At 37.2% G+C, this 12545-nt stretch overlaps 1 protein-coding gene across 6 annotated transcripts in view; it reads right to left on the reverse strand.

Annotated features, from left to right (window-relative positions):
* PPIL3 (peptidylprolyl isomerase like 3) overlaps positions 1-12545 on the reverse strand; it is an 18522-nt gene continuing 5977 nt past the window's right edge. For all 6 annotated transcript variants that reach the window (XM_072617233.1, XM_072617237.1, XM_072617232.1 and 3 more), the window contains 4 exons: positions 11150-11243; positions 10664-10731; positions 5558-5676; positions 1-338 (listed from right to left, as the gene is read on the reverse strand). In XM_072617233.1, coding sequence (XP_072473334.1) covers positions 212-338; positions 5558-5676; positions 10664-10731; positions 11150-11243 — 408 coding nt within the window. In that variant the 3' untranslated portion in view covers positions 1-211. The remainder of the gene's footprint in view (positions 339-5557; positions 5677-10663; positions 10732-11149; positions 11244-12545) is intronic.

A 12545-nucleotide genomic window follows, 5' to 3' on the forward strand; every position in this document is an offset into this window, starting at 1 on the left:
TTTTCTTTCCTTCCATAAAATTTCATAGTGGACAGATTTTGCAGAGTTGGCTTTGAAGGACCCATACTCTCCCTCCTTAGGGAAAACGAGTTGTCTTAAATCTTTATTGGTAAACAAGTAGAAAGATGTAGTCTGTAGCATAACGAAGTAGTGAATAAGAACGAGGTATTTCCGTATTGAGCTTGACAAAATTTTGTCCAATACATTACAGTTATGGAGCAAATGGGTTGGCATGAATGGTAATATCCTTAATGTGTACATCATTAAGAGGTCGAAAAGTCTTTTCATTTACTGGCAGCTTCTCTAGTTCATCCAAAGTCTCTAGGCCATCTATTACCCTAAAAGAAAATAGAACATTGATGAAAATTCTTTTGGGATGATAAATTCGTGGTTTTTTAATTCATTTAGCAATTATAATTCCTGGCAATTAGTCAAATCATGTCTTGCAAGAGCTCATCTACTACTGTAATAAACTGCTACTGAGTTTTTTTTTTAAAAAACTGACTTCAGTTTGTTACTAATTTATTATGTGTGTATAGCTTCTTTCCTCTGTACTTCAGGGTCCTTGAGTGTAAAGTTCACACCTTATATTTTTGTATATGACTCACCTTACATGCAAACATAGGAAAAAAAATCTGTTGGTTTAATTCTAGCCTCCAAACTTTTACATTCTTGGTCAACTATAAGCAATAGGAAAATGAAATTAATGAGAAATGATGACATGACTTGCACTTGACTTTGTTTGGAGTGAGGGAGGGCTGTGCAGGTCACCAGCCTCACTTCTCCTCCAGATCCATCTAAATCCAGTGACCAGATAGTCATCAAGATGACTGGAGATGACCCAGGATGAGGCAATTGGGGTTAAGTGACTTGCCCAAGGTCACATAACTAGTGACTGTCAAGTGTCTGAGGTGAGATTTGAACTCAGGTCCTCCTGACTCCTGCACTGGTGCTCTATCCACTGCACCACCTAGCTTCCCCCACGGATCCTTAGCAATCTAGTGAAGCCTATGGATACCTTACCAAAATATTTTTAAATGTATAAAATAAAATCCATAGGATTACAAAGGAAACTAATTATGCTGACATATAGTTATCAAAATTTTATTTTTTAAAAATATATTTATTATTTTATTTTCCCCCAGTTATATGTAAAAACAATTTTTAACATTCATTTTTAAAACTTTGAATTCCAAATTCTCTTCCTTCCTCTCCTCCTACCCCCTTACTGAGAAGTCAAGCAATTCAATATAGGCTATACATATGTGGTCATGCAAAATACTTCCATATTAGTCGTGTTTGGAAAGAAAACAGATTTAAAAAATCCTCAAGAAAAATAAATAAAGTTTAAGAAGTATGCTTCAATCTGTATTCGGATACTATCAGTACTTTCTCTGGGGATGGACTGCATTTTTCATCATAAGTCTTTCAGAGTTGTCTTGCTGAGAACAGTTATAATATTGCTGTTACTTTGTACACGGTACATTTCACTTTGCATCAGCTCATGTAAGTCTCTCCAGATTTTTCTGACAGAATCCTCTACATCATTTCTTAGAGCACAATAGTATTTATTCTATAATCACATACCACAGTTTGTTCAACCATTCCCCAATTAATGGGCATCCCCACAATTTCCAATTCTTTGCCACCAGAAAAGAGCTGCTATAAATATTTTTGTACATATAGGTCCTTTTCCTTTTTGTTTTTTATCTTGTTTGGAATACTTACCTCATAATGGTATGACAAGGTCAAAGAGTTTTTATTCTCCTTTGGGCATAGTTCCAAATTGCTCCACAGAATGGTTGAATCAGTTCACAACTCTGCCAATGGGGCATTAATGTCTCATTTTTCCCACATCCCATCACCATCTGTCAATTTTCCTTTTCTATCCTATCAGCCAATCTAATAGATATCAGGTAGTACCTCTGAATTGCTTTAATTTGCATTTTTCCAGTGCACAGCAAGTTAGAGCATTTTTCCCATATAGCTACAGATAGCTTTACTTCCTCTGAAAAGTGTTTGTGTCTTTGGATCAATTGGGGAATGGCACTTATTTTTATAAATTTGATTCAGTTCTCTATATATTTGAGAAATTAGGCCTTTATCAGAGAAATCTGCTTCAAAATTTTTTAACAGTTACTATTGCTAACTGTATTTCCCTCCATTCTATTCCTCCTCCCTCCACCCCATTACTTCTATTCTCTCTCTCCTTTCACCCTGTCCCTCCTATAAGTGTTTTGCTTCTGACAACCCTCTCCCTCAAGCTGTCCTCTCTTTTATCACCTGCCCCGCTTTCTCTTATTCCCTTCTCCTCCTACTTTCCTGTAGGGTAAGACAGATTTCTATACCCAAATGAATATGTATGTTATTCCTTCACTGAGCCAGTTTTGATGAGAGTTAAGGTTCACTCACTTCCCTTCAGATCCCCCCTCTTTCCCTCCACTATAAAAGTTTTTTCTTGCCTTTTTTTACATGAGATAATTTACTCCATTCTATCTCTCCCTTTCTCTTAGTACATTTCTCTCTCACCCCTTAATTTTATTTTTTTACGTATCATCCCTTCATATTCAATTCACACCTGTGCCCTTTGTCTATATATACTATACTCCAACTGCCCTAATAATGAGAAAGTTTTTATGAGTTACAAATATTATCTTCCCTTGTAGGAATGTAAACAATTTAACCTTATTAAGTCCCTTTATGATCTCCCTTTCCTGTTTGCTTTTTCATGCTTCTCTTGAATCCTGTATTTGAAAATCAAGTTTTCTATTCATCTCTGGTCTTTTCATCAAGAATACTTAGAAGTTCTCTATTTCATTGAATTTCCATTTTCTCCCCTGAAGGATTGATTACACTCATATTTGCTGAGCAGGTGATTCTTGGTTGTAATCCTAGTTCCTTTGCCCTCCAGAATTTCATATTTCGACCCCTCTGATTCTTTAATGTGAAAGCTACTATAACTTGTGTTATCTTGACTGTGCTTCCACAATATCTGAAGTTTCTTTCTGGCTGCTTACAATATTTTGTCCTTGACCTGTGAGCTCTGGAATTTGGTTATAATAATATTCCTGGGAGTTTTCATTTTGGGATCTCTTTCAGGAGCTGATCAGTGGATTCCTTCAATTTCTATTTTACTCTCCAGTTCTAGAATATCAGGGCAGTTTTCCCTGATAATTTCTTGAAAGATGATGTTGAGGCTCTTTTTTTTGATCATGGTTTTCAGATAATCCAGTGATTTTTGATTCATCTCTCCAGGATCTATTTTCCACGTCAGTTGTTTCACCAATGAGATATTTCACATTGTCTGCTATTTTTTCATTCTTTTGGTTTTATTGTTTCTTGCTTTCTCATAAGGTCATTAGCTTCCATTTGCTCCATTCTAATTTTTAAGGAATTATTTTCTTCAGTGAGCATTTTTAACTCTTTTTTCATTTAGCTAATTCTGCTTTTTTAAAGCACTCTTCTCTTCATTGGCTTTTTGGATCTCTTGTACCAGAAATCCCAGTCTATTTTTTTTAAGACGTTGTTTTCTTCACTATTTTTTGGTGTCTCCTTTATCGTTAACTCATTTTTCAGGATTATTTTGTATGACATTTCTCTTCCTAATTTTTCCTCAATTTCTCTTACTTGAGTTTCAAAATCCTTTTTGAGATCTTCCATGACGTGAGACCAATTCATATTTTTCTTGAAGATTTCAGATACAGGAGCTCTGATTTTGTTATCTTTGTGTATGTTTTGATCTTCCTTGTCACCAAAGTAACTTTCTATGATCAGAATTTTTTTCTGTTTGCTCATTTCCTCAGCCTATTTCTTGACTTCTAATTCTTTGTTAAAGTGGGGTTCAGCTTCCAGGGTGGAAGACATACTGTGCTAAGTTTCAGGGATTTTGTGTAGCTATTTTCAGAGATACTTCTAGGAACCTGTAAGTTTTCAGTCTTTCCAAGGTTGCATGATCAAAGGAGAGGTGTTTAGTCCTCTCCTGGTCTATGCTCTGGTCTGTGAGCAACCACAAGTATTGTTTTTTGCCTTGAAACTATGACAAGGATCCCCACTACACCACGGCTGCAAGCACTGGTGTGCGAGTACACTTCCTCACCCTGGGACTGCCATCTAGGATTGTGACCTGGATCTGCAGCAGAGTCCTGTGTTAGCGTTAGCAAAGAAACCCCTGTAATGTCCTTCTGACTAGTTATTTGACCCCCCCCCTTACTGTCTGTTGGCTGAGAGAGCTCTAGAAGCAGCTGCTGCCACTGCTGATTCAGTGGCTCCCAAGGCCTGCTCCCATTTTGATAGGGCTGGGTATGTGCTGGCATCACCTGCATTGGACTGTGCTCCACTCTCACCCAAGTGTGACAGACCTTTCCTGCTGACCTTCTAAGTTGTCTTTGACTGGAAAATTATTTTACCCTGTCCTTTTGTGGATTCTGCTGCTCCAGAAATTGTTTTACAGCATTATTTAAAGGTGTTTGGAGAGGTTTTGGAAGAGCTTAGGTGAGTCACTGCCTTTTCTCTGCCGTCTTGGCTTCTCCTATCAAAATATTTTTTTTAAAAATCCCTTCCCCCCAAGAAATTCCCTGGGGGGAGGGAGGAAGAGAAAATTTGGAACTTACAGAAATGTCTGTAGAAAACTGAAAACAAATAATTTGGGGAAAAAAAATTCCTTGGATCTCAGGTTAAGAATCCCTGAACTGAAGTTGTGTTAGCATTACAGCATTATCCAAGATTGCAGAGAGTAATATAACTTTTCTTACTTAGATAAGTTAGGAAACCCATGAAATTTTTCAAATTCCTGAGAGGTGGATATTATAATTTAAATTTTAATTCTGAAGAGACCATAAAAATCCTAAAATTTTATCTCATTTTAGAATCTGTCTCTATCACACACACACACACACACACACACACACACACACACACACACACACAAATGCACACAAACACACTCTCTTTTTCTGTCTGCTATCCCTCTCTTTCTCTCTGCACTGCTAAAAAGATCAAGGTAGAAAAAAATGTTATGAAAGAGATTGCATTAACAGCAAAATCTTTTATTAGATTGTAAACATAAAACAATTATAACTTCTCACCTTTTAAAAATTTAAGTTTAAAAACCACTTATTTCTTTCTAGAAGTAACTGGACAAAGGATAAGGTGGGTTACAGATGAAAGAGAAAGTAGAATTAAGACTAAATCATTCTACTCATTCAGAAGAGATTACTCTTTCAGGTCTAGAATACTGGGGACTATAAATAACTGGAATCTGGGGATAGAAGGTGAGGAAAGGAAGCCAGGGAAGGAAGCCACAAACAATGAGACTACTGATTCTGCTATATTTCATGCATTAACTGCTTACTAACATCCCTTAAAATGAAGACACATATACATGTATGGAAGAGGGAAAAAATATTTCACAATAAATGCCTACATATTTGGCTTTCCATTGGTTTGTAAATAACAAGAGGCTCTTTGAAAATAGTAGTACTGGTTTGTGCTGTATTTTAAGTACTCAGGTGTACCCCTACTCAAAAGAAACTCAAAAAACTGTATCCAGAATACTCACTTTCCAAACACTGTGTATTTCATGTCCAAATGAGGCTGCTTGCCATAAGTAATAAAGAACTGTGATCCATTGGTGTTTGGGCCATTATTAGCCATGGACACAACTCCTCGAACACTGTGCTAAGAGACCATAAAAAAACATCAATTTAGTCGTATTTATTAAGAAGTACTCTGAATTTAGGCCTGAGATAAACATGTTTTGCCACTAACTAGCCATAAAAACAGGGGCAACTCCCCTCACCATCTCAAGCTTCAGTTACTTTACCTTTATCTTTCCCAAAATGAGGGGACTGAACTATATGAACTCTTCTTTAGGCAGTAGGAATTGGACTAAAAAATTCTAGAATTCTATAATATGTACTCAAAGGACCACAAAAGTACAAAAGTTTCTACCCATGAGAAACTTATTTTCTCCTGGGAGGGGGTGGAATATAACATGTTCACAAAAAAGTAAATACAGGACGCATACAGAATAAATACACATTGGGTGGCCAAGGAACAAGAGTCACAGGAGTGAGGGTTACTAACAAGCAACGTAATTAAGAAAGGCCTTTTGAAGGAGGTGGCACTTCATTTGAGCTTTGGAGGTTGATGGAGATTTCAAGAGGTGAGAAAGAGCATTTCAGGCATAGAGGATAACCAGTGAAAAGGCTTAGAGGTCAGAGACAGGCCACAACTGGGACAGTTTAGCTGAAGTATAGCATGGCTAAAGGAGAATAATGGGTAATAAGCTTGGAAAAATAGATTGGAGCTAGAATGTGGTAGATTTAAATGCTTTAAATGCCAAATGGGTATTTGTATTTTATCCTTTAAATCTGGTGAACCTGCAGAAGAATCCTTTGCCTGGAATGCTTTCGCTCATCTCTGCCTTCTGGCTTCCTTCAAATCTGAACTAAAATCTCACCTTCTACAGGAAGTCCTTCCTAGTCCCTCTTATTTCTAGCACCTTCGTTCATTAATTATTTTCCTGTGTCTTCCCCCTGTAAGTTTGGTTGTTTGTACATATTTGTTTGCTTGTAGACTGTGAGTTCCCTGAGGACAGGGATTATTTTTTTGCCTTTGTATCTCTAGCACTTAGCACAACTCCAGGCACATATTATTAGGTGCTTAATGACTGCTTAGTGACTGACAGACCTTAAATGCCAAACAAGCATTTGTTTTCTAACCTATTGGCAATCTGGAGCCAATGCAGCTTCTAGAGCAGTGAAGTCCCATGGTCATGACGGAGTGCTTGGGTACCTGTGCTTGGACCTCAATTCTAAAATCACACTTCTCTCTCAAAATCACACTTCTCCCTAACCTCAAAACACTATCCCAGGCAGTTTTCCCCAGCCCAAGGACAACCTGCCCTAGCAAAACCTCTATCTCTCTTTTTGATACAATAGCCAGCTGGACCTATAGAATTTACTAGTTTGAACCCACTGTGTAATAGGTCACAACAACATTTATTACTCACTGACCAATCATATGCATCCTAGACTTAGACATACGTATACTCCCCTCCTTTATCTTGTCTAACAAGACACTGACAGGAACAGTCTGGGTATTTCTCAGTCAGTCCTGACCATTAGTTTGCCTTAGTGATGTTTCAGGCCTAGAACTACACCTCCATGTAGCCCCTCCTTGGGAGTATTTCCTGATGAACTCTGGGTAAAATACCTCCTCAGTAAATACTAAAAGTGCATATTCCTTTAAGAACTAAAAACTCCTTGACCATTCCCTAATGCTGCCCTGAATCACTTAGGTAGCATGTTTGGTACATGTCTTACTACAGAATATCCTATATAGACGGTGACTGTACCCCTCTAAGATTGTAAGTTCCCTAAGACCTCTTGCCTGCTGAAATGCGTAATAAATCTACCACCTTGACCTCAAGAATGCTTGAGACCGCAAATTTCCTTCCAGACAGCCCATGCAGGGAACTCCAGTCTTGGGGTTCCTCTATCTTTCCAGCTCTTATCAGTCAGATGTGTGTTTTGGGAATATCAATTTGGCACCTATGTGGAAGGCAGATTAGAGAGGGGAGAGACTAGGGGTAGGGTGACCAATTAGGAGCTACTATAAAAGTTCAGGTGAGATGAAGACCCCAAAGAGGATGGTTGTGATGTGAGCAGAAAGAAGGAAAGTGGATTTAGGAGGGAAGAAAATAAGCTGTTTCGGATATACTGAGTTTGAAATGCCTATGGGATACCTGGGTGGAGACGCCAAGCAGGTATTTAGAGATGTAAGCCTGGAGGTGAGTGGAGATAAGGGCTGGATATACAGATATGGGAATCATATAAATAGAGATAACAGCTGAATCCATGGGAGCTAATGAGATCTCAAAGAGAGTGAATAAAGAAAAAAAGATGAGAAGGCCCAGAGACCTGGGCTTCATATAAATAAAGGATGGAACATGAGGAACCTTAAAAGAAGACCCTTTGGTCTTCCAGGGAGAAAAAGAATCAAAACAGAGCAAAGTCACAAAGACTCAGGAAGGAGAAAGGACAGAATGAAGGAGGGGTTGGTCAGCAGTATCAAAAGCTGTAGCAAGGTCAAGAAAGTGGAGGAAAAGGCATTGGATTTAGCAATAAAGATACTGTCAGCAATTTTGGAGACCAAAATTTCAGTTGAATTGTGGGGCAGACACCAAATGAAAGGAGTCATTAAGTGAGTGGGAAGACAGAAAGTAGAGTTAATGAGCAGAAGACTCTTTTTCTTGAAATTTGGCTATGAAAGGAAAGAGAGACATGGACAACTGCTGGAGGTGATACCAGGACCAAGTGAAGGTCTTTTCTAAGAAAGGGGAAGATCTGGGCATGTTTGTAGGTAGTCTAGATAGAGTCAATAAACAAGAAAAGATCTACAATTAGGTAGAGAGGATGATCAAAAGGGCAACCTTCCAGAGGGGATGGGAGCTAAAGGAGTCAATGGCAAGTAAAGAGTATAATAAAAAGTTGTTTAATGGTATGAAACTACAGAAGAATGTTAACATGAAGTTTCAATGTATTAATAAGAGCTCACATTTATAGACTGCCTTTGTTTAAAAAAATCAGACCCGTGATTTCACAGTACAGGCAGCTCATGATAAATAACTCCCTCTACTACTAATCAGCTAATAATCTCTGCAACTAGTCTATAGGAGAAATGATTATTAATAACCAATGCTTTGGAGAGATCGTGAGTTTCCCTGTTTTCTATAGTCCTCAATTCAAAGTTCAATCTCTTGAAGGACTTAATAATGAGATTATATTTACTTAACAATCTGATAACAAGTAGGGAAGCCATTGTGCTCTACTCAAGTTTGGGGAAATAAATTCTTTGAATAGAATGCCCAAAGCTTGGGGTAACATAGGAGTAAATGACATAATCAAAGTTCATTAATGTAGGTTCAGCCCCTCAGTGTAATACTCATTCTCTCATTAACTGCTAACCAATCAGAGCTGATTGCCACCCTCAGGAACACCCATTTTCCAAGGGCACATAAACTGTGAGCCTGCAGCCATGAATGTCTTTGGCATTCCAGAGTGCCACTGACCTTTTATTAAAATTGCTATCATTATGAATAAAAATACCCAGAAATCATGTCTCTCAAACTTTTTAAACATCATATCTGAGAGTTGTCTGGGGCAGATAAGATTAATTGACTTACCCAGGGGCACAAAGACAGAAAGAAATGGAGACAAGAGGAGCTATTAGTTGCCAATAACAAGAGGATGCCTCTCAAGGAGCTGTTAACTCCCAGTAATGACTATTTCTAGCAGAACCCACTAACTATAAGAGGCTCATGAAGAACTGGTTCTGTCAGTTTAATAACTGATCCAATGCTAAGAATAGGATGTAGAATAATGCAAAAAGATTTGTTGATAAACTCTAGTATCAGACCACAGTACTTAATGTAGAGTTAAATAATTCAATATCCTGTTTATAGAACTCGCATGGCGCAGGCAATCACATGGTGGTCAGAAGAAATGATACAAGGATACTCTCAAGGTCTCTCTCAAGAACTCTGGATTTGACTGTGCAACATAGTAAACACTGGCACAGGACTGCTCAGCATGGTATGCCCACATCGGAAAGGGTGCTGTGCTCTTTGAGCAAAGCAGAACTGAGACAGCACAAAGTAAACACAGGATGCAAAAATTTGGGATATCTGCCCCAAATATTCACATGGACTATCTGTACTCAACCTGTGGTAGAATATTCCGAGTTTGTATTGGTCTGATCAGCCACAGTCAGACACACTGAAATTTTACTTTATCATGGTAATGTCATTTTGGTCCTTTTCGAAGACAAAGGATAACAACCACATCCTGTTTATACTTACTCTAGTAGGTAGAGTTTAATGATTTTTATAGTCTAATTTAAAGGTAGAAATTTTTCAAGTCATCTAGGCAAAATATTTATATTTTCTTTTAAATTTGAACTTAAAATATCAAAAAAGAGCATTTCCATACGTGCATCAGAATACATTTACTTTTTTTTTTTGTAATAAGATACCAACTAGCAGCAACTGAAACACCCTGAAACTCACCATGCCTTCAGTCTTAGCATGGAATGGTATATTAAGTATATCTGCAAAGCTTAAATGGGTGCCAATCTAATACAATTGTTGATGTATAAGCAAAAAGTAAAATAAATGTTTTTGTTGTTTTTCAATCCCATTCAACTTTTTGTGAATCCATTTGGGGTTTTCTTGGCAAAGATAGTAGGGTGGTGTGCATTTCCTTCTTTAGCTCATTTTATAGACAAGGAAACAAAGGCAAACAGAGGTTAAGTGTCTTGCCCAGGGTCAAACTGCTAGTTAGTGTCTGAGGTCAGATTTGAACTCAAGAGGATGAATATTCCTGACTACAGGCCCAACATTCTATCCACTACAACACCTAGGTGCCCAATATAATAATAAAAGATTGCAGGGTTAAATTATAGGATGAGGTCAAGTACTAATCTACGTAAGTGTAATCATAGCCATTAGGTCATGGAATATGCAAAAGCAGCTATCCAAAAATCATACTTGCAAAATCATGCTAACTTGTGTCTAATGAGTTAAATTCAGTTTCAAAGTCTCCAACTTTTAACTAGTAAGAAACCTAAGGTACCAGAATAATACTGAGGAATAGAAAGATACCTTAAGGTATTCACTGTATTCATCTTCAAATTTCCTGCCCCAGATACTGTTGCCTCCTTTCCCAGAACCTGGAGAACAACAAAATTAATTCTATTTGGCTTAAGTTTTTAAAAAAAAAAGGGGGGAGGGAAAGTTATTTTTAGAAGAAAGAAAATGAGGTACTAAGACCCAAAAGCTTTTAAAATGATCCATTTTAACAGACTGCAAACTAACATGTCCAGATAGTTTATCTCACCTTCCAGAATTGTGTTACACAGACTAATCAATGAAAATGAAACATCACTCAAATAACAAAAAGGAAATGATTCACTTTAAAGAATATAGAAAATAAAGAAGACAGTAGCTACTGGACTCAGACACTTTTTGATAACGTACTTACAGACATAACACAAAAAATCCCAGCTTCTACACTTAGGATAACTTTTCTTTTACACCTTCATCCCAGTGTCCCTGGGAGGAAAGCTATGAATGAATCACAGCACTCACCTGTTGGATCTCCTGTTTGTACCATGAAACCCTTGATATTTCTGTGAAATATACACCCATTGTAGTAATTACTAGCACAGAGAGCCAAAAAATTCTAGAGAATATGAAAATAAAAGTTAGAAAATTCTATAGTAATCACATTTTAAAAATCAAATAAAAACACGATTCTTCCAACACTATGACTGATGGATTTAAAACATACATTTCAGACATTAATCTAGATAGTAACTGCACTTTATAAATTCTTAATTCTTGTCAATAAGCAAATGAAATAATTGCAAAATAGTTTTCATCCAACATTACAATCACGATTGTCTATTTTCTACAGAATATAAATCAGAAGCCAAGATTTCAGGTTCCTGTTCTATATAAGAGGGCTGAACCAGACCTATGGTTCAGATACCACTAGGGACCCATTTGTCTTTTCAGGAGGTTCTCAATATTAAAACTACTTTTGTGATAATACTAAGACATTTTACTTTCCAATCCATTGAATATTGATAGCCATAATGCACAGAAACAGAAACCCTTTGGCAAGATGGATCCTTGATAATTTCAAAGAGTATAAAGGGGTCTCTGAAAGTTTGAGATTTGCTGAATGAGACACGAATATCCCTGCGACTCTTAAATTCTATGATGCAAGTCATTTCCACAGTTGAAGAGTTGGTCTCATCTTTGTTCTACCTTTGACATCTGAAAAGGCAAAATCCTAATTAGTTTCCTTTGACAGCAACAAGTAGGAATAATACTTCTCAGAGTGTGTCACAGTGAAAATGCCTTTTGTGTATGGGTTGTACTAGATGCCCAAGAAGGTCCCTTTCAATTCTAGAATTTCATGATTCTTATTCAAAGCCTCAGTACTAGAAGCAAGCAGTGTCCATTCATGTGCCAAATGTGCCACTCTCCTTCACTCACTGATAATTTGGAGAAGTTCAGGGGACTTCTCTTAATCCTTCCAAGTGGTAGATAAGCTACTACATACCTACTGGTTAGGATAGCAAGCAGAAATCTCTATAACATCATTTTATCATAAAAAGGCATTTATAAAGTCCTCAGTTATGCACATATGGTGTTAAATGGTAACATCAGACCTATTCTCTCAAATACAAACACACAAAGTAAGATTTTAAAGAAGCCAAAAGAACCATTGCAAAATCATTAATCTAGTGTTCTGGTCACTTGTATATTTTCTACATGAAAACTAAGCCCCTTGATTCACGACGAATTCTACACCTTCAAGTTGGTTCACAGATTTAGTGTTGTAAGGGATGCTAGACATTGTCTAGTCCAGAAGTGTCAAACTTGGAGTGCAGAATCAGATTAATATGTAACTGGGAAATTTTTAACAAAATAAATACAAATACAATAACACGTTAATTTGTGATTTTCTATATTA

Source organism: Notamacropus eugenii, chromosome 6, assembly GCF_028372415.1.
Source record: "Notamacropus eugenii isolate mMacEug1 chromosome 6, mMacEug1.pri_v2, whole genome shotgun sequence".
NCBI classification, from domain to species: domain Eukaryota; kingdom Metazoa; phylum Chordata; class Mammalia; order Diprotodontia; family Macropodidae; genus Notamacropus; species Notamacropus eugenii.